The sequence below is a fragment of the Heterodontus francisci genome, chromosome 3 (assembly GCF_036365525.1).
Source record: "Heterodontus francisci isolate sHetFra1 chromosome 3, sHetFra1.hap1, whole genome shotgun sequence".
Lineage (NCBI taxonomy): Eukaryota > Metazoa > Chordata > Chondrichthyes > Heterodontiformes > Heterodontidae > Heterodontus > Heterodontus francisci.
Genome location: NC_090373.1, coordinates 12004052 through 12027258, shown reverse-complemented (window position 1 = coordinate 12027258; position 23207 = coordinate 12004052). Strand labels below are relative to the sequence as shown.

The 23207-nt window shown below is 42.9% G+C and overlaps 1 protein-coding gene across 4 annotated transcripts in view; it reads left to right on the top strand.

The window, feature by feature from the left end:
- Positions 1-23207, top strand: part of LOC137354371 (collagen alpha-1(XIX) chain-like) — a 655592-nt gene that overhangs the window by 478910 nt on the left and 153475 nt on the right. For all 4 annotated transcript variants that reach the window (XM_068020137.1, XM_068020135.1, XM_068020134.1 and 1 more), the window contains 6 exons: positions 11840-11884; positions 11993-12046; positions 15215-15268; positions 18948-19001; positions 21927-22016; positions 22142-22186. In XM_068020137.1, coding sequence (XP_067876238.1) covers positions 11840-11884; positions 11993-12046; positions 15215-15268; positions 18948-19001; positions 21927-22016; positions 22142-22186 — 342 coding nt within the window. The remainder of the gene's footprint in view (positions 1-11839; positions 11885-11992; positions 12047-15214; positions 15269-18947; positions 19002-21926; positions 22017-22141; positions 22187-23207) is intronic.

The window sequence follows — 23207 nt, the reverse complement described above, 5'->3', positions numbered from 1 at the left end:
GACTCGCCTCCCCGCGAGTGGCTCTCTAGCAGAGCAAGACTACACCTTCTTCTGGCAGGGCAGGGATCCTGAAGAACCAAGACAGCATGGAGTGGGCTTCGCCATCAGAAACTCCTTGCTCAGCATGATAGAGCCTCCCTCAAATGGCTCGGAACGCATACTGTCCATCCGACTGCTCACCACCTCTGGTCCAGTACACCTACTCAGCATCTATGCTCCAACACTCTGCTCCCCACCTGAAGCTAAAGACCAGTTCTATGAACAACTCCATAACATCATTCGCAGCATCCCCAACACCGAACACCTATTCCTGCTGGGGGACTTTAATGCCAGGGTTGGGGCCGACCATGACTCATGGCCCTCCTGACTTGGGCGCTATGGCGTTGGAAGGATGAATGAGAACGGGCAGAGACTGCTTGAGTTGTGTACCTATCATAACCTCTGCATCACCAACTCGTTCTTTCACACTAAACCCTGTCACCAGGTTTCATGGAGGCACCCAAGATCGCGTCGTTGGCACCAGCTAGACCTCATTGTCACAAGGCGAGCCGCCTTAAACAGTGTTCAAATCACACGCAGCTTCCACAGTGCGGACTGCGATACCAACCACTCCCTGGTGTGCAGCAAGGTTAGACGCAGACCAAAGAAGTTGCATCATTCCAAGCAGAAGGGCCACCCGCGCATCAACACGAGCAGAATTTCTCACCCACAGCTGTTACAAAAATTTCTAAATTCACTTGTAACAGCCCTTCAAAACACTCCCACAGGGGATGCTGAGACCAAGTGGGCCCACATCAGAGACGCCATCTATGAGTCAGCTTTGACCACCTACGGCAAAAGTGCGAAGAGAAATGCAGACTGGTTTCAATCTCATAATGAAGAGCTGGAACCTGTCATAGCCGCTAAGCGCATTGCACTGTTGAACTACAAGAAAGCCCCCAGCAAGTTAACATCCGTAGCACTTAAAACAGCCAGAAGCGCTGCACAAAGAACAGCTAGGCGTTGCGCAAACGACTACTGGCAACACCTATGCAATCATATTCAGCTGGCCTCAGACACCGGAAACATCAGAGGAATGTATGATGGCATGAAGAGAGCTCTTGGGCCAACCATCAAGAAGATCGCCCCCCTCAAATCTAAATCGGGGGACATAATCACTGACCAACGCAAACAGATGGACCGCTGGGTTGAGCACTACCTAGAACTGTACTCCAGGGAGAATGCTGTCACTGAGACTGCCCTCAATGCAGCCCAGCCTCTACCAGTCATGGATGAGCTGGACATACAGCCAACCAAATCGGAACTCAGTGATGCCATTGATTCTCTAGCCAGCGGAAAAGCCCCTGGGAAGGACAGCATTACCCCTGAAATAATCAAGAGTGCCAAGCCTGCTATACTCTCAGCACTACATGAACTGCTATGCCTGTGCTGGGACGAGGGAGCAGTACCCCAGGACATGCGCGATGCCAATATCATCACCCTCTATAAAAACAAAGGTGACCGCGGTGACTGCAACAACTACCGTGGAATCTCCCTGCTCAGCATAGTGGGGAAAGTCTTTGCTCGAGTCGCTCTGAACAGGCTCCAGAAGCTGGCCGAGCGCGTCTACCCTGAGGCACAGTGTGGCTTTCGTGCAGAGAGATCGACCATTGACATGCTGTTCTCCCTTCGTCAGATACAGGAGAAATGCCGTGAATAACAGATGCCCCTCGACATTGCTTTCATTGATCTCACCAAAGCCTTTGACCTCGTCAGCAGACGTGGTCTCTTCAGACTACTAGAAAAGATCGGATGTCCACCAAAGCTACTAAGTATCATCACCTCATTCCATGACAATATGAAAGGCACAATTCAACATGGTGGCTCCTCATCAGAGCCCTTTCCTATCCTGAGTGGTGTGAAACAGGGCTGTGTTCTCACACCCACACTTTTTGGGATTTTCTTCTCCCTGCTGCTTTCACATGCGTTCAAATCCTCTGAAGAAGGAATTTTCCTCCACACAAGATCAGGGGGCAGGTTGTTCAACCTTGCCCGTCTAAGAGCGAAGTCCAAAGTACGGAAAGTCCTCATCAGGGAACTCCTCTTTGCTGACGATGGTGCTTTAACATCTCACACTGAAGAGTGCCTGCAGAGTCTCATCGACAGGTTTGCGGCTGCCTGCAATGAATTTGGCCTAACCATCAGCCTCAAGAAAACGAAGATCATGGGGCAGGACGTCAGAAATGCTACATCCATCAATATTGGCGACCACGCTCTGGAAGTGGTTCAAGAGTTCACCTACCTAGGCTCAACTATCACCAGTAACCTGTCTCTAGATGCAGAAATCAACAAGCGCATGGGTAAGGCTTCCACTGCTCTGTCCAGACTGGCCATGAGAGTGTGGGGAAATGGCGCACTGCCACGGAACACAGAAGTCCGAGTGTATCAGGCCTGTGTCCTCAGTATTTTGCTCTACGGCAGCGAGGCCTGGACAACGTATGCCAGCCAAGAGCGACGTCTCAATTCATTCCATCTTCGCTGCCTTCGGAGAATGCTTGGCATCAGGTGGCAGGACTATATCTCCAACACAGAAGTCCTTGAAGCGGCCTACACCCCCAGCTTATACACACTACTGAGTCAGCGGCGCTTGAGATGGCTTGGCCATGTGAGCCGCATGGAAGATGGCAGGATCCCCAAAGACACATTGTACAGCGAGCTCGCCACTGGTATCAGACCCACCGGCCGTCCATGTCTCCGTGATAAAGACGTCTGCAAACGCGACACGAAATCGTGTGACATTGATCACAAGTCGTGGGAGTCAGTTGCCAGCATTCGCCAGAGCTGGCGGGCAGCCATAAAGACAGGGCTAAATTGTGGCAAGTCGAAGAGACTTAGTAGTTGGCAGGAAAAAAGACAGAGGCGCAAGGGGAGAGCCAACTGTGCAACAGCCCCGACAAACAAATTTCTCTGCAGCACCTGTGGAAGAGCCTGTCACTCCAGAATTGGCCTTTATAGCCACTCCAGGCGCTGCTTCACAAACCACTGACCACCTCCAGGCGCGTATCCATTGTCTCTCGAGATAAGGAGGCCCAAAAGAAATACAAATGAACAGAACAAAATGAAAAAAAACCTATGCAGCAAAGGTCTTTTTTTTTATTCATTCGTGGAATGTGGGTGTCGATGGCCAGACCAGCATTTTTTGCCCATCCCTAATTGCCCTTGAGAAGGTGGTGGTGAGCTGCCTTCTTGAACCGCTGCAGTCCTTTTGGGGTAGGTACACCACAGTGCTGTTAGGAAGGGAGTTCCAGGATTTTGATCCAGCGACAGTGAAGAAACGGCGATATAGTTCCAAGTCAGGATGGTGTGTGGCTTGGAAGGGAACTTGCAGGTGGTGGTGTTCCCATGTATTTGCTGCCCTTGTCCTTCTAGTTGATAGAGGTCGCGGGGGATGAGAGATAGAGATTGAGAGCAAGCATAGGAGAGTGGGAGATGCTAGAGTGGGGGCCTAAATTTATTTATATCTTGTAGCCATGACTGAGAGTCGCATTATTGTTGGGTACGATAGCTAGGGAATTTAAATTCAGTTAGTTAAATAAATCTGGAAGGAAAAGCTAGTCCCAGTAATGGTGACCATGAAAGTACCAAATTGTTGTAAAAATCCATCTAGTTTATTAAAGTTCTTTCGGGAAGGAAATGCAAGAATATAAAAGGACACTGAGGAGTCAAAGATAACAGTGTACTGGAGAAAGGCAAAGTTCAGCGAAATAAAAGGGAAGCTGGCCCAAATCTAACCTGAGTAATGTTGGCAAACAAGGGAAAATCCTCAAATATGAGATGGATTGAGTGCAAAATACCTGTAAGGTAAAAAAGGGGCGCATCAAAGAATAGACAGATGGATAAATAGAGAAATTAAAACTAAATGTAAAAGGGAGGCAGATGATTAAAATTAGAGCTAAGGGTACAAAGAGAAATACCAATGTAGTGGCATTGAAAAGGGAGATTAGAAGGGCTAAAAGGGAATATTGGAAAAGGTTGCCAAATAATCTATGAGGAAATAATAAGGGCATTTATACGCATACAAAAGGAAATGAATAGTTAAAAGAGAGGGTGGGATTGCTTTGAGGTAAAGTAGAGGAAAGTATGGCTTAGATATTAAATAAATGTTTAGTGTCAGCTTTTATATATAATTGGAACTGAGAATGTAGATGTACCAGAGAAGGATGTGGAACAAATGTTAAGAGATTTGGATTGATCCAGCAAAGAGCCAGCACAGCCATGATGGGGCGAATGGCCTCTTTCTGTGCTGTTCTGTGATGTTAATGCTAATCATAATTCTTTGATTTCTGGAAGAGGAATAACAAGATCTTCATTTTAGAAACAGAGTAATGTAATAAATGAGAATGAAATTTATTTGACTGATTGATTTGAGCTGCAGTAGATGCTTCTGATTGTTCAATTCTGTAATGATTATATTATTTCTGATGCCAAAATTCAAAGGAAAATATTTTTGCAAATATACTTTTGTCAGCTTTTTATCTTTTGCTCCCTGCCTTCAACTGAGTCAAAGATGCAAAATTTCATGCAAATACTGCCTAGAGATTTTACTTTAAAGCAAGTACTTTGCTGTTTTGAAATAAATCAACTGAAAATATTTGAAAGGATATTTATTCACTGATCCTAGCTAGCAAGTCTCTCAGCCTGGAATCCAGCCAGATCTCATGTTTCTAGCTGTTGTCAGGCTGCCAGATCCGAGCAATTGAAACCCTGGCAACATAGCATCCTTAACATCGTCAGTCAGTCATTAGCTCTGTCACTGACAGTTCAGTGACCTGAAACCAAGACTTCAGCAATTTTCTTGCCAGTAAACAATTTCACTTTGCCCAAGCCACCTTTCTGCAGAACTTTCCTTTGCAGGACTGGAACTGCCGCAGAGATAGCAAGGGATATTGAGGTCAGAGGTTGTCAACCCTACTCCAGAGATTTGAACATATATTGTAGACTGAAGCGCTAGCACCAGTACTGAGGGAGGGCTGCTCTGTTGGAGGTGCCGTCTTTCGGATGAGACGAGACCCGGTCTGACCTCTCAGGTGGATGTGAATGATCCATGTCATTATTTTGTAGAACAGCGGGGGAGTTTTCCGTGATGTCCTGACCAATATCCATCCCGCAAACCAACATTACTAAAAAGAGATGATCTGCTTATTGACACATTGACATTTGGGGGAGCTTGCTGTGTGTAAATGGGCTGCTGCATTGCCTCAATTATAATAGAGACATGAGGAAAAAGTGTTTAAAGCAATGAGTTGTGATCTGGAATGCTCTGCCTCAAAGGATAGTCAAAGCAGATTCAATAGTAACTTTCATAAAGGAATTGGATAAATATCTGAAGGCGAAACATTTGTAGGACGATAGGGAAAGAGCAGGGGAGTGGGACTAATTGGATTGCTCTTTCAAACAACCAGCACAGGTTCGATGTCTATGATCCTACTTGTAAAAATGTGCTTACTCTGTGAATATACCCACCCATATTTGGACAGACACATTCTATGCCCCCTGTCACATCTGACAGGATATCCTGGAAATGGGGACAAGCAGCAAGCTGGTGTGGCAACTCACAAGGAATTTTCCATTGCATTCATTTGGAGTTACGCCAACGCCCAGATATAAATCTAACAGAAAATCTAGGCTATGATTGAAATAAATGTATGACGAAGACTCACTCATTTAGAACCATAGAGATTTTCAATCCACAGTGTCTACTAGAGCAATCCAAAACTAATCCTGTTGCTTCAATCTCTCCTCATTGCTCTGCATTTTTCTCTATTTCAGATGTTTGTCCATTTCGGCCTTTAAAGATGCAGTGGTCTCTGTCACAACCATGTGACAAAGCATTCTGTGTTTCAACCACTGTCCATATGAAGACATTTCTCCTAAGCTCTTTTCTCACTCACTTTGATGATCCCTGATCACTGAATACCCAACCAGAAGAAATAATTGTTCCCTATTCACTGCATCAAAACCCATCACAATTTTAGAAACCTCGATAAATCTCCTCTTAGGCTTTTCTACTCCAATGGAAATAGTCTCAGTATCTCAAGTTTCTCCTCATAACTATTGTTCCTCATTCTTGCCATCATCCTAGTGAATTTACAACACATGTTTATGACTTTAATGCCCTTTCTATAATGGGGCTGCCCAAATTACAAACAGTACTCTGGCGATAGCCTAACCAAAGTTTTGTACAGACTTATATTTAATTCTTAACACTTATACTCTCTATTTATAAAACCCCAAATGACTTTGGCCTTTTTTATGGCTTCATCTACCTGCGCTCATCCATTCTCTGACAGCAGACAGCCTTCAAATTAATACCATGCATCGTTTGGAACTGGCCAATTCATAACCCTTCACACCAGTTCTCCAAATACCTGGAATACATCAACATCTTCAAACACTGCTCAGTGTATCATCTGGTCTGTGCTGCCCAAACCCAAGCTGCAGTTTCTGTTGCTCTACAGTGTGCAGGAATTTATTTGCCATTGTATTTTGATGTGATTGTTTTAATTATATAACTGTACAGGTAAAGCATCTTGCAGAGGAGTGGAAAAAGTTCAATTAAGAGCAATTACTGCAAGTATGGATCTTTGTTTCTGTTCATGTTTGTTGCACAGTGAAATGAGTTCAGAAACAATCTCAGTGAAATGAATTCAGGACAACCTGAGTCAGCTCTTCCCAAAAACAAAAGTTGGAACAATGATATTGAACTAATTTTGATGATCTCAGCTTTATTTTGCTAAGTGTGAAAGGAATGCAAACAATGCAAAGTGTACCAGTTATGTGAAGAGTACCAGTTATGTGAAGAGTACCAACTATGTGAAGAGTACCAGCTATGTGAAGAGTACCAGTTATGTGAAGAGTACCAGTTATGTGAAGAGTACCAACTATGTGAAGAGTACCAGCTATGTGAAGAGTACCAGTTATGCGAAGAGTACCAGCTATCCGAAGAGTACCAGCTATGTGTAGAGCACCAGTTATGTGAAGAGTACCAGCTATGTGAAGAGTACCAGTTATGCGAAGAGTACCAGCTATGTGTAGAGCACCAGTTATATGAAGAGTACCAGCTATCCGAAGAGTACCAGCTATGTGTAGAGCACCAGTTATGTGAAGAGTACCAGCTATGTGTAGAGCACCAGTTATATGAAGAGTACCAGCTATGTGAAGAGTACCAGTTATGCGAAGAGTACCAGCTATGTGTAGAGCACCAGTTATGTGAAGAGTACCAGCTATGTGAAGAGTACCAGCTATGTGAAGAGTACCAGTTATGTGAAGAGTACCAGCTATGTGTAGAGCACCAGTTATGTGAAGAGCACCAGTTATGCAAAGAGTACCAGTTATGTGAAGAGTACCAGCTATGTGAAGAGTACCAGTTATGTGAAGAGTACCAGTTATGCGAAGAGCACCAGTTATGCAAAGAGTACCAGTTATGTGAAGAGTACCAGCTATGTGAAGAGTACCAGTTATGCGAAGAGCACCAGTTATGCAAAGAGTACCAGTTATGTGAAGAGTACCAGCTATGTGAAGAGTACCAGTTATGCGAAGCGCACCAGTTATGTGAAGAGTACCAGCTATGTGAAGAGTACCAGCTATGTGTAGAGCACCAGTTATGCGAAGAGCACCAGTTATGTGAAGAGTACCAGTTATGCGAAGAGTACCAGCTATGTGAAGAGTACCAGCTATGTGAAGAGTACCAGCTATGTGTAGAGCACCAGTTATGCGAAGAGCACCAGTTATGTGAAGAGTACCAGTTATGCAAAGAGTACCAGCTATGTGAAGAGTACCAGTTATGTGAAGAGTACCAGCTATGTGTAGAGCACCAGTTATGCGAAGAGCACCAGTTATGTGAAGAGTACCAGTTATGCGAAGAGTACCAGTTATGCGAAGAGTACCAGCTATGTGAAGAGTACCAGCTATGTGAAGAGTACCAGTTATGCGAAGCGCACCAGTTATGTGAAGAGTACCAGCTATGTGAAGAGTACCAGCTATGTGTAGAGCACCAGTTATGCGAAGAGCACCAGTTATGTGAAGAGTACCAGTTATGCGAAGAGTACCAGCTATGTGAAGAGTACCAGCTATGTGAAGAGTACCAGCTATGTGTAGAGCACCAGTTATGCGAAGAGCACCAGTTATGTGAAGAGTACCAGTTATGCAAAGAGTACCAGCTATGTGAAGAGTACCAGTTATGTGTAGAGCACCAGCTATGTGAAGAGTACCAGTTATGTGAAGAGTACCAGTTATGTGAAGAGTACCAGCTATGTGAAGAGTACCAGTTATGCGAAGAGTACCAGCTATGTGTAGAGCACCAGCTATGTGAAGAGTACCAGTTATGTGAAGAGTACCAGTTATGTGAAGAGTACCAGCTATGTGAAGAGTACCAGCTATGTGTAGAGCACCAGTTATGCGAAGAGCACCAGTTATGTGAAGAGTACCAGTTATGCGAAGAGTACCAGTTATGCGAAGAGTACCAGCTATGTGAAGAGTACCAGCTATGTGAAGAGTACCAGCTATGTGTAGAGCACCAGTTATGCGAAGAGCACCAGTTATGTGAAGAGTACCAGTTATGCGAAGAGTACCAGTTATGTGAAGAGTACCAGCTATGTGTAGAGCACCAGCTATGTGAAGAGTACCAGTTATGTGAAGAGTACCAGTTATGTGAAGAGTACCAGCTATGTGAAGAGTACCAGCTATGTGAAGAGTACCAGCTATGCTGCTAGTCCCACCTCAGTGAATCCTGAGATGTGTAGAACTAATCTCTAAGCCCAAATGGAAGAAATATTAACCTTCAACATTGTCTCGCATAATCTATTAGAAGCATCAAAGTAATTGGGGCGCATAGTAGAACATCACACATGAGCAGCACTGCATCACTTTACGTCAGTGTGGAGATACAATTTCAATTCCCCATAGCATTGGCACTCCAAGCTCAGCCCTGCTTCTGTGTTAAGTTGCCAGTGGAGGCCAAACATTTCCCATTGGGGTTTGGTGGGGGGGGCGGTGGGTGGGAAAGGAAAATCAAAGGGAAAGTAGTCAACAGGATTGCATTGGTAGAACCCGTAAAACAGCCTGGCCACCTCCCCAGCTGTGGATTAGTGTTATGCAGAGACAGTAAGCACCAGAGAGATTGAAACGGAGTTCAAAATGATTCACTCGTCAATAAACTGAGCCATTATAAAAGTTTGTGGGGGTGAATTTTCCGGGATACTTTCGCACTAAAGAGCCTCTGAAGTGGCCAATATGTGGCCTTGAGCTGCAACACCAACTTAGCCTGCCTTTAGTGCAAGCTGCCATCTTGGTAAAGGAGGTGAAGCAATCACTAGGAACGGTCATCCTTTGGAACATTAAGGCTGTGATTGCCATTAAATTTCCTGTTAGCACATTAATTACTGATCTTTCCTAACAGCAGCCAGCTGAACAGGGATAAACAAGTCGTTGCTGAGGATTTTGACCGCATCTTCAAGCAATGCTCAACTTTCACTTTTCACTTGCGCTGGAGATAGACTGTGTTTTAAGAAGATATTTGAGATACAGCAGGAGTCTTTCTGGGACACTTTGCCAAGACTTCACCAACATGCTGTCAGCATTTTTCCCAGAAAGCCTCTGAGGAATTCACCTGAAGAGAGTGAGAGCTATGCTGTGCTACTGCACCTTATTGGAGACCTTATAGGAGTCACCAGGAGAAAGGAAGTGCTTTGTCATGGGCATCTTGCTGGTGTCTCCCTTGATTTGGATGAGCAATGGGAGGAAGAGATGAGGCCAGGCAGAGCAGCACCAGCTGCTGCAGGAGAGAGGACGAGCAGGTGAGATGGACGTCTTCCCCGCTGTGTGTACATGACATCCCTCCTTATCTGGATCTCCTCCACCAGGACCGCCAGTGTCATGTCTGAGAACCTGTACACCCTGTTGCTCGATCCCTGAGCCCATCCTAGAACTTTAGTGGTTGCAGGTGTGTGGAGTCTATAAGATGCTGCTCCATGAAAATTGCTCCGAATCAGTGTATGCTATAGATGTCTGTTTTAGCACCTTCAGGCAAGTTTAAATCACGGTATTGATCAGTTAGTCCCAAAATTGCATGCTAAAGCTAGACTTTCAAGCAGGCATTCTTATTAGCACAGTACTCACTTAGCTCCTGTTTTCACCCTTTCACCAAAACTAACCCCCTGTATGTATTCTAGCACCAAGTATCTCTGTGACTTCTGTCCTTATCACAAAGGAAGGTTTGAGATGAACACCAATTCAGTAAAACTTTGCCAAACAAATACCCAACTGCAACTATTATGAGTGCTTCCATTTTTTTTTGTTAAATTTTGAAGAATTATGGTTTAAAATTGAAAAGGGGGGGGTTCCATTTTTTTTTTAACCAGGGTCACTGAGAGGTCTGGATTATAAACAGTTACCGGAAGGCACCTGCTTCAAATAATTTCCCAGTAGAGGTTGTTTTTGACTTGAGAAATGTTTTCAAAGAAGGGACAGGCGAAGATTTATAGAGGTCAGGAAGCTTAACTTCTGGAATATTTTTGGTTTCACTTAGAATTGTTACAAAAGACAGTTGGAGACAACTTGCCAAGAAGAACAAACCACCCCAATTCAATCTGTTCCAGAAAAAAATAACTGCCAGCTTTCCATTTCTCGAGAAGCTGAGAAGCAAATGTAAGAAGCAGACTAAACTGTGCCCACATTTCTCCTGTAAGGCCTGTGCCTGAAACCTCTGTTGCTATATTTCCTGGAAGCCTACCCAAACTGATCTTCAACGTCACCTGAAAAGAACTGTTCTAGGAAGATCCCAGTGACAGCCATCTTTAGGCATTTGGGAAGCCAAACCAAAACAAAGGTGTTTGTGTGTGTGTGTGGTGGGGGTGAGGCGTGTTAAGGTAAAAAGGGAACTTTAATATTTCAGTCTGTGTGTTTATGCTTTACATCATTACTGGATAAGACTTGTTTTATGATAAGCCGATAATTTTGTTGTTTATTAAAGAAATTTAGTCGGTGTGTTTTATTCTGGAATAAAAATAGAGTCTATGATTGACCGTATCGGTAAGTGGGAAAAAATTAAATATATGTTGTGACCCATGGAGAAGTGGAACTAGCATTAAACAGTGCACTCCTCCCACCTCGGTCATAACATATAATTGGGGGCTCTTTGTGGGATACACCCAGCACCGATGACGTGCAATTGTAAGTGGGGTAATAATAATTGAAAAAGGAAAAGTAAAAAAACCACAGGTTTCTTGTGCAGTAGTTTAAAGTTTACTCTATCGGAATGTCTCTATCAGTTGCTATGACTTTTCTGGGGCAGAGGATGTATCCCTGAGTGATTTGAGCCTCAGCTGTTTCACAACATTGCATGCTAGAATCATTCAGCAGGTCTGGCAGCAGCTGTGGGGAGAGAAACAGAATTAATGTTTCAGGTTGTGACCTTCCATCAGAATAACAATGACAAGGTTGAACCTGAGAGAACAGGGTGCTGCAAATTCAGAGGGAAATAGATCAGAGTGAGTGAGGGGAGTAGAGAGATTGAGAAGGTCTATGTCATGTCAGCAGTTTGGCTCTTTTACCTTGTTCAGCCTAATGGCAATCCCGTGACAGAGAAGAGCAGCATTTTCTTCAAGATGACCTTCCTGGAAGAGAAGTGACTGTGAATGAAACAACCCATACTGCGGATGCTGGAAATCTGAAATAGAAACAGAAAATGCTGCAAATCATCAGTAAAGACTGAGAAAAGCCAAGCAGCTAATTCAGGTCTTTGCTGACTTTGTGCTGGATGCTTAAATGGGGTGAATCTCTTATTTTGGTTACTTCCTTTTAGGGACCTAAAGGAGACAAAGGAATGCAAGGACACCCTGGTTTAAAGGTAGAATAAGTCTTTGAAGTTATCTATTTTTAGTTGGATTGCTTATTTTAAAGCTCACTGTTTTACCATTATTAGATAATGATTATTGTCATCCAATCATTTTTCAAGGGTGAAATGGGAGAGCCGGGCCTACCTGGACTTATTGGAAAACCAGGCTTGGAGGTATTTATATCAAGGCTTCTTTCTGTTTTCCTTTCAACCTCTGTTAAAAGGTTCTGTGTGTTTAATTCTACATTACATTGTAGTTGGATGTAGCAGGCTGTTTACAATCTCGTTGTACACCGTGTCAATATTTGCCCAACAAGAATTTCATTATGTTCCTAAAATTGCAATTGACTATCTATCCATGGCAGGGAAAGTCATAGAGAGTCATAGAGTCATTGAGTTATTACAGCACAGAAGAAGACCATTCAGCCCAGAGTCCATGTCAGCTCTCTGTAGAGAAGTCCAATCAGTTCCATTCCCCCATTGTACCTCCATAGCTTGGCAAGTTTATTTCCCTCAAATGCCCATCCAGTTTCCTTTTGAAGTCATTCATCGTCTCCACTTTCACCACCATCATGGGCAGTGAGTTCCAGGTCATTACCACTCGCTGCGTAAAAAGTTCTTCCTCACATCCGCCTGCATCTCTTGCCCAAAACCTGAAATCTGTGTCCCCTGGTTCTTGTACCATCAGCTGACGGGAACAGCTCTCCATGTTTACCTTATCTAAACCTGCCATAATCTTGTACATCTCTATCAAATCTCCCTGCAATCTCCTTTGCTCCAGGGAGAACAACCCCAGCTTCTCCAAGTTAATCTTGTAGCTAAATTCCCTCATCCCTGGAACCATTCTGGTAAATCTCCTCTGCATCCTCTCAACGACCCTCAGAACGTCCTTAAATTGTGCTGACCAGCACTGGACATAATGCTCTAGTTGTGGCCTTAACAGAGCTTTATCCAGGTTCACAGGTTCAAGGTCACAGATCAGCCTGGCAGCCTTGCACAAGAGAGAAGAAAATGATGAAGAAATCTGATTCAATCTATTGTTTCACAAACCTGCTGCATTTAACCTCCTGAAAACAATTCTCTACATGGAATTACATGGAATGCAAAGCATGGACACAGGCCATTCGGCCCAGCTGGTCTATGCCAGTGTTATGCTCCGTGTAAGCCTCCTCCCATTCTAAGTCATCAAATCCCATCAGTATTTCCTTCTAATCCTTTCTCCCTCATGTGCTTACCCGGATTCTCCTTAAAGGTATTCATGCTGTTCACCTTAACTGCTCCTAGTGGGAGCGAATTCCATATTCTCACCCTTCTATGGGTGAAGGAATCTCTCTCAATCCTCTTCCTGCAATATGGGATGAACTGTTTTTTCTGTTGGTGGCTGGGTACTCCAGTACCTGCAGAATTCATAACCAGATAAAGCCATCACTCAGGTTGTCATTGTTGAGTGGAGCTTGGTTATTTCATAACCGGTGAAGTGTCAGCTTTTCTAGGCATGGAGGGGAACAAGCTCACATTTCCAGTTCATTCTGTGGCAAACGTGCTCCACTAAAGTGGACACTGAATAGATGATAGGACAGATGCAGATTAGAAAGGTCATTCAGCGTTCCATCTAAATGGTCTCTCGGGAAGAACATTATAGTCACTCTGTAGGAACAGGAGAAGGCCATTTACCCCTTGAGCCTGTTCCACCATTCAATGAGATTGCAATTGCTCTCCATAGCATCCAACTGTTCCTTAAATGATTCCAGAGCATTGGCCTCCACAACCCTACAAAGTAGTGGTACAGTTACATCCTGGTTATGTTACTGGACTAGTAATTTAGAGGCCTGGATTAATCATCCAGAGAATGTGGGCTCAGATCCCACCATGGCAATGTAAGAATTTGAATTTGGTTTTTTAAAAAATCTGGATATAAAAAAGAACAAAGAACAGTACAGCACAGGAACAGGCCATTCGGTCCTCCAAGCCTGCGCCAATCTTGATGCCTATCTAAACTAAAATCTTCTGCACTTCCAGGGCCCATATCCCTCTATTCCCATCCTATTCATGTATTTGTCAAGATGTCTCTTAAACATCGCTATCGTACCTGCTTCCACCACCTCCCCCGGCAACAAGTTCCAGGCACTCACCACCCTATGTGTCAAAAACTTGCCTCGCACATCCCCTCTAAACTTTGCCCCTCTCACCTTAAACCTATGTCCCCTAGTAACTGACTCTTCCACCTTGGGAAAAAGCTTCTGACTATCCACTCTGTCCATGCCGCTTATAACTTTGTAAACCTCTATCATGTCACCCCTCCACCTCCGTTGTTACAGTGAAAACAATCCAAGTTTATCCAACCTCTCCTCATAGCTAATGCCCTCCAGACCAGGCAACATCCTGGTAAACCTCTTCTGTATCCTCTCCAAAGCCTCCACGTCCTTCTGGTAGTGTGGGGACCAGAATTGCACGCAATATTCAAAGTGTGGCCTAGCTAAGATTCTGCACAGAACTGTTAGATTGTTGTAAAAATGCAACTGGTTCACTTTTAGAGAAGGTAATCTGCCATCCTTACCCTGTTTAGGCTCTATGTGACTCCAGTTACACACGAATGTGGCTGACAGACTGCCCGCTGAAGTGACCTAGTAAATCAGTCAGTAGTATCAAACTCAGGTTAATAGGGAATATGCCAGTATTGTCAGTGACGCCCACATTCTGACACTGTGCAAGGAAGGACTTGCTGACAATTTGAATCTCTGTCCCACTATCATAGTTTAGCTTCACCTTTCCTTCTCCATTTCATATCTTATTTGCTTCTCAGAAATTGCCTTTCTATGCCTCTTTTTTGGGACGAATAGCTCAAATTTGATCATTGATGTGAGGGAATTAGCCTTGTCTGAGTCTCTTTTGCACTGCCGCTGCAAGGCTGAAATATCTCGCTCGAGTCTCAGTGACTGCTCACATTATTCAAGGTGTAGTCTGGCACAAAACACAACGTGAACTCCCTCATGGACACTGATGATCTTTAGGTTGCAGTTTGCAAGAAAAGATATTGTGGATGCTTTCATTGTGGTTGGTGAATCTATCAGGATGAAAGTTTCACAGCTCTGTCACAATGGCAAAGAACATTGAGGGCTGCATTGTCTCAGGAACATGGAAATACAAAGCCAGCTAAAGTAACCTTTGTGTCATGTTAAGCCAGCCTGCATATTACAGATATAAAATTGTCGGCAGAATAGGAAAGACTAGGCTTGCAGCTGGATGTCTGCACTCCAACTGGCAGAGCTTTGATATTTCATCTGGTCTCTTCCTTTAGCAAAGTGTTGTGTGTTATGGATTTGAATATCATCTGTTTTGCAGGGTCGGCCAGGATTACCAGGCCCTATGGGTCCCAAAGGATTAAAAGGAGATATAGTAAGTATATTCTGAACCTTTTTCGATCAATTAGCTCTTTTGGGGAGGGAATTCCAGATTTCCACTCCCCTTTGTGTGGAGAAGTGTTTCCTGACTTCATCCAAACAGCTTGGCTGTGGAAGATGAGGGATGACCCAAAGTGCAATTGTGGCAATGAGTGGAACACATCACATCAACCTGTCCATTAAGATCTGTTGTGGAAGACACCACATTTCTTCACTCAGCACCGGGAGGTCATCGAATGGGCTAGACATCCCATTATAAGCTTTCCCTAACATACAGCAGTAGTCGCAGTAGCCTAGCTCTAATTATAAGGTTATGCCCCCTTATTCTGGACTGCCCCACCAGAGAATAGATTCTCTCTATCTACACTAGCAAATCTGCTCATCATCTTAAACAACTCAGTTAGATCATCCTTTAGCCTTTTATACCGAAGGGAATACAACTTTAGTTGATGCAGCCTGTTCTCAAAATTTAACCCTTTTAGCCCCATTATCATTCTGGTGAATTGGGTGGCACCCTCTCCAAGGCGAAGATATCCTTCTGAAGGTGCAATGCACAGAACTGGATGCAGTACCTGTGATACAATCTAACCAGAGCTCTGTTTAACTGGAACATAACTCCCCTCTTTGTATTCCAGGCCCCTTGAGATAAAGATCAACATTCCATTAGTCTTTTTTTAATATACTTTTTACCTCTCCACTGTCTTTTAGTGTTCCATGGGGATTGCAGGCACAATCCTGCTTTTTTCTGTCTTTTCACAGATGCATCATTAGGAGCAGCAGCTTATTATGTATTATATATTATGTATCTCTCTGCTTGTGAACATAACCTTCTAATAACCTGACAAATATTTGATCAGATTTCCTTTGAAATTCAGCATATTCCTGTGTGTCCTGGATATTTACTTGTGCCACATGTGTATACGAGTGTAAGCTTTGCCTCATGGGCGTCCTGTTTACAAACACCGTTTTTAAAACTAGCCTGGGAAATTGGAAATTTACTTGGTAAAACTCGACACTTTGAGCTAGTCTCAAAATTTCTATTATTTTATGATCATTTTAGGTACATCTAGGTAAGGGGCTTGTTGTTGTTCATTATTGTATTGCTCCAACTCTTAAAGTCACCTGAATGAAAACGAGGAGCTCATAACATTGATTTGCAGAAAGGAAATTTTACAGTTTTTAGCACTGGGAATGTCTTCAGAGGTTCTCCAAATTGGCTGTGGTAATTTCAAAAGGAAATTAATGGAAACCCAGTTTACCCATCCAGGGTTTCCACCGATCCTGCACTGAACTTACACCAGGAAGCAGAGCAGTTTTACCACCTTGGTGTGTTTGGCCATTAGTATAGATACATGTAAGGGGAAGTTGGATAAGTAGATGAGGTAGAAAGGAATAGAAGGAGATGACGATAGAGTGAGAGGAAGAGGAGGAGAGTCATAGAGTTGTATAGCACAGAAACAGGCCCTTCATCCCACCATGTCCATCAAGCCTATCTATTCTAATCCCATTTTCCAGCACTTGGCCCGTAGCCTCGTATGTTATGGCATTTCAAGTGCTCATCTAAATACTTCTTAAATGTTGTGAGGGTTCCTGCCTCTACCACCCCTTCAGGCAGTGTGTTCCAGATTCCAACCACCCTCTGGGTGAAATTTTTTTTCCTAAAATCCCCTCTAAGCCGCCTGTCCCTTACCTCAAATCTATGCCCCCTGGTTATTGACACCTCCGCTAAGGGAAACATTTTCTTCCTATCTATTCTACCTATTCCCCTCATAATTTTGTATACCTCAATCAGGTCCCCCCTCAGCCTTCTCTGCTCTGAGGAAAACAACCCGAGCCTATCCAGTCTCTCTTCATAGCTGACATTCTCCAGCCCAAGCAACATCCTGGTGAATCTCCTCTGCACCCTCTCCAGTGCAATCACATCCTTCCTATAGTGTGGCGACCAGAACTGTACACAGTACTCCAGCTGTGGCCTAGCTAGCGTTTTATACAGCTCATGTGGAGCATAAACACCAACACAGACCTGCTGGGCAAATGGCCTGTTTCTGTGCAGTAAATTCTATGAAATGCTATACTTTTCAGGAGACAGATATAATCTGTTATTGCCCATTTTACACCATCAGCAACAGTTCAAATTGCTTCTTCTTTACAACTGCGAGGTGGGAAATGGGAAGGTTCGGGTTGGCCGCTCATGTTACAGCCTCTTGGCTTCTCCATTATTCAACTCTCCACGGACTATGCCACGTCTCATTTTCAGCCATACCAACAACAATAGCATGCATTATTATAGCGGCTAACTGCAGTAAAACATCCCAAAGTGCTTCACATGAGCAATTCTCAAATAAAATGTGACACTAAACCACATAAGGATATATTACGACAGATGACAAAAAGCTTGGTCAAAGAGGTAGGTTTTAAACATTGCTTTAAAGGAGGAGATTGAGGTAGGGAGGTGCAGAGGTTTAGGGTGGCAATTCCAGAGCTTAGGGCCTAGGAAGCCGAAGGCATGGCCAACGATGGTGGAGCAATTAAAGTCAGGGATGTACCAGAGGCCAGATTTGGAGGAGTGCAGATATCTTGGAGGGGTGTGAGGCTGGAGAAGATTACAGAGATAGGCAGGGGCCAGGGATTTGTAAACAAAAATTAGAATTTTGAAACACAAGAGACCATCACATTGAATGAAATATTTGACAATCTCAATCAATGCTTATTGCCTAAACCTACAATTATATTCCCAACTACTTTTTTCAGTGATGTTTAATAAAGGAAATGATAACTTGTTGGCAGGAATATGCTGAATGTACAAAAAGTGACCTTCTATGCAAAATTTGGAACACTCACTTAATATTTAATTGTTTAAAGTAATGATTAAGTTAAGTGCCACGCTTTAAAAAGCATATTATAAACAAAGCAAGATAGGAGAGCTAAATGGTGCTGATATAAATATGTCTGGAATGTCTGAGGTGTTTGCATGATCTCCCACCATAACTTTGACAGAAGATCGGTGAAAACACCCTGAAGAAACAATGGAAACTGCCAAAGTTATGGGGGGGGAGAGGTGCCGAGGGGAAGATCAGAAGAACCTCAGTGAAAATTCGAGCCTGTGGTGTTTTATTTCTTAAGTACCTAGGTAAGGCACCAAGGTCTAGAATATAGGACACTTAGATCTTCATCCTAGGTCACTCAATCAATAAATAAACTGCTTCTTCCAAATTTACTTTGGGTAGGTTTTTATTTTTGGTGTGCCGTGTGTTCGGATTGTGTATTGAGAGTGCACTCAAATTTCTATCCTTTCAAACGAATACAATGAGCCATGATTTCAACACTCAACTTTTTTTTAAATGGCTGATATTGAACTAAGTTTGTATTTGGAAGGTTTTGAAGATTTAGCCTATTCTAAAGAAAGCAATTCTTTGAAAATATGTCAGTCCATAATTCTCCTACTCTTTGTGAAACATGCACACCCGCTGTACTTTCATCTCAGCTAGCATTTAAACATTTCTCACGACCTTCAGTTAAAATGATTTTCTACTTTATAATTATCATGACAGTTCTGCTCCAATAAGAGTTTGGCAGAGTTTAACAGATTCAGTGTGTTATCAGTGTGTTGTCACTTTCTGATTATGATCGAATAACAACTACTTACTATTCTTTTCTCCCCTATTGTTTATCAGGGACTAACAGGACAACCAGGCAAGCCAGGAGTACAGGGCGGAAAGGGTGACAAGGTTTTATCTTATTTCATTCAGTTGTTATGTTTAGAAATACTATGGGTCATTGTAACTTTTATCAGTGAGCGAAAGCTGGGTGATAGCAAGTTAGTAGCCCATTTTACACCTTGCACAATTTTCTTCAGGACCCTGAAAAAGAGAAATATTTGAAAGAGACAACATTGCAGGACAACTTTCCATATAGGGAAAAAACTGGGATTAATTGGATAGCTCTTTCAAAGAGCTGGTTTAGGCATGATAAACCGAATGGCCTCCTTCTATACTGTAATATGCTATTATTCAATGAAAATTGGGCAAGGTGTAAAAGACACTTTGTATTGAAGGGTCAGCTGTGGCTCAGTGGGTAGCACTTTTGCCTCTGAGTCAAAAAGTTGTTGATTCAAATCCTACCACAGGACTTGAGTACAAAAGCCAGACTATGACTCCAGAGTAATACTGATGGAGTGCTGCACTGTTGGTAGGTGTTGTCTTTCAGATGAGCTGTACTTTGAAGAAAATCAGGGGAGTTATCCCTGGTGTCCTGGCCAATGTGTATCCCTCAATCAACACCACAAAAACAAATGATTATCTGGTCATTATCACATTGTTGTTTATGGGAGCTTGCTGTGTGCAAATTGGCTGTCACATTTCCCATATTACAACAGTGACTACACTTCAAAAATACTTCATTGGTTGTAAGGTGTTTTGGGACAAGGTTGTGAAAGATGCTATATAAACGCAAGTCTGTCTTTTTTTCTTGCTGTCACCTGTCTTTGACCCAGTAATAACAAGTTAAAATTATCCCGATTCAGTCTTGAGTTCCCTGGTTCATTCGATATTATAAAGCTGAGGAATGTCAGAAAATCTCCTATTGTTTGCTTGGCAGTTTGGAAAAGGAAAACTGTAATTTAAAAAATGCAATTCATTGAAAGGAATTGTTGTCTGGTTATGGTCTTGTTAGACAGTTTTTACCAGTTAATGAATGGGGGAAATGAAAACAGAAAAGGCTTGAGATGCACAGCAAGTGGAACAGTGTTGGAATGATGACATTACAATTAAGGGTTGGACCCCTGAGTGAGATCAATATTCCTCTTTCAGACAATAACAATGCATTTCCAGCATTTGCTGTATCCCAAGTCAACTAGGTCCAGTGGTAACACTCACACCCCTGAGCTTACAACTTATGCATTCAAGTTCCACTCCAGAATTCAGTTCAATGCTGAGGGAGTGCTGTTTTTCTGGAGATACCATCTTTCAGGACAAACATTATATTGACGCTTGATTAGGTGGACATAAATGACACCAAGTCACATTTCTTTTTCAGAAAAGCAGGAAGTTTCCCCAGCATTCTAATCCACATTTATCCCTATTTATCTAACCAACATTTAAGCAACACCACCAAAGCTAATTAAATGATCATTGATCAGATTTGCTATTTGTGGGATCTTGCTATGCATAGATTGGCAGCTGAGTTTTCCTGTGGTTTCACTTTGCTCAATTCATTGAATGTGAAGCACTTTGGGACATTCTAAGGATGTGAAAGGAACAACACAAATGCAAGTGCTTTCTTTCCAATGATAACTGTTCAGGTTAATTTGACTTTCTTATGCTGGGCTCAAGGTGAAAATCCTCCCTTGTAAGTATTTGCTGCTGTAAGGACCAGAGGTTTGGCCATTAACACCCTCCCCATGATTCAGAGCCTTTGTCAGGACTAGATCTGCACAATTCTTCCTTTCAATGATTTTTCCACTCAAACCCATGTATTTTTTTGCAGTTGGTTGCAATTTGTAGCTCTGAGTAAGCATAAGAACAAGGAGCCAGGAGTAGGCAATTCAGCCCCTCGAGCCTGCTCCGCCATTCAATATGATCATGGCTGATCTCATCTCAGCCTCAACTCCACTTTCCTGCCCATTCTCCATAACCCTTCAACCCTTTACTAATTAAAAATCTGTTTATCTCCTCCTTAAATTTACTCAATATCCCGGCATCCACCGCACTCTGGGGTAGTGAATTCCACAGACTCACGGCCCTTTGAGAGAAGTAATTTCTCCTCATCTTTGTTTTAAATCTGCTACCCCTTACCCTAAAACTATGACCTCTTGTTCTAGATTGCCCCACAAGAGGAAACATCCTCTCTACGCCTACTTTGTCAATCCCCTTAATCATCTCAATTAGATCTCTTCTCATTCTTCTAAACTCTGGAGAGTAAAGGCCTAATCTTCTCAATCTCTCTTCATAAGACAAACCCCTCATCTCTGGAATCAATCTAGTGAACCTCCTCTGAACTGCCTCCAATGCAACTACATCCCTCCTCAAGTAAGGGGACCAAAACTGTACGCAATAGTCCAGGTGCGGTCTCACTAATGCCTTGTACAGTTGCAGCAACACTTCCCTACTTTTGTACTCTATTCCTTTAACAATAAATGCCAAAATTCCATTTGCCTTCCTTATTACCTACTGTACCTGCATACTAGTTTTCTGTGATTCATGCACGAGGACACCCAGATCCCTCTGCACCGAAGCACTCTGAAGTTTCTTTCCATTTAGATAATAATTTGCCTTTCTATTCTTCCGACCAAAATGGACAACCTCACACTTATCCACGTTAAACTCCATCTGCCAAATTTTGGCCCATTCACCTAACCTATCCATATCCATTTGTAAATTTCTTATTTCTTTATTGCCTCTATTAACTCCCCAGTCTCATCCTCCAAGGGACCAATATTCACTTTAGCTATTCTCTTCCCTTTTATATACCTATAGAAGCTTTTGCTATCCATTTTTATGTTTTGCGCTAGTTTTCTTTCATAATTTACCTTTGCTCTTATTTTTTTTTAGTAACCCTTTGTTGATCTTTAAAAGTTTCCCAATCTTCCAGCCTGCCACTGGCCTTTGAATGAGGAAATGTTTTGTGTAAACCAATGCAAGCTCCTATGGTTACAGGGGGATTCTGGGCAGTCTGTCAGACCACCCGGAGAGAAAGGAGACAAGGGTGACCCAGGACTTCCAGGGACAGGATTACGTGGAAAACAGGTTTGTGTCATTGTCGACAATGGATGGGTAAAGCATGAAATTATTTGAAACGTACATTCTGATAAATAAATTATGTTCTTTCATTTAATTTTTTTCTTTAATTGTTGACTTCTTATTACAATTAGGGAGCAATTGGTCCATCTGGAACAAGAGGATCACGGGGACCTAAGGTATAATAAACTGACCTGTCAATAAAAGTTGTACAGTCAAACTGTGGTAATTCAAAGGGTTGGTCAGCAATTATGGAGGATCTCCAGTAATGTTAATACATCTTACATTTGAACTGCTCTACCAAGCCTAATCACTAATAGGTACTAGTGAATGGAGACTGATCATTTGAGGAAGGAAGCAGAAAAAGAGGAAAGTTCATCAATGGGCCCATTTTACACACATCCAGTTTCAGAGAAGTAAGGTCATAAGAACATAAGAAATAGGAGAGGAGTAGACCATATGACCCCTTGAGCCTGCTGCGCCATTCAATACGAGCATGGCTGATCCTCAGCCTCAACTCCACTTTCCCGCCTGCTCCCTATATCCCTTGATTCCCTGATAGACCAAAAATCTGTCTATCCTCGCCTTAAATAGACTCAACAATAGGGCATCCGCAAGTCTCTGGGATAGACAATTCCAAAGATTCACAATCCTTTGAGTGACGAAAATTCTCTTCATCTCATTCCTAAATGATCATCCCCTTATCCTCAGTCTGTGCCCCATGTTCTAGATTCCCCAGCCAAGGGAAACAACCTCACAGTGTCTATCCTGTCAAGCCCCTTCAGAAACCTGAACGTTTCGACAAGATCATCTCTAATTCTTCTAAACTGCAGAAAGTATAGGCCCAATTTAGTCAGCCTCTCATCATAGGACAGCCTTCTCATCCCAGAAACTAATCTAGTGAACCTTGGATGTACTGCCTCCAATGCAAGTATATCCTGCCTTAAATATGGAGACCAAAACTGCGCGCAGTATTCCAGATGTGGACTCATCAAAGCTCTGTACAATTGTAGCAAGAGTATGTTCATAGCTGTGCTCTCAGCTGGAGGGAGGTATGTAGCCCAGGCAAAATAGCCAGGAGTAAAACAAAACACCAGGGAGAAATAGTATCATTAAACAACAACTCAATTGTAAAAACCATTAGAACAAAAAAGATAGAATGATAAAAAGTCTTTTATCTCCTGGATCCTGGATATAAAT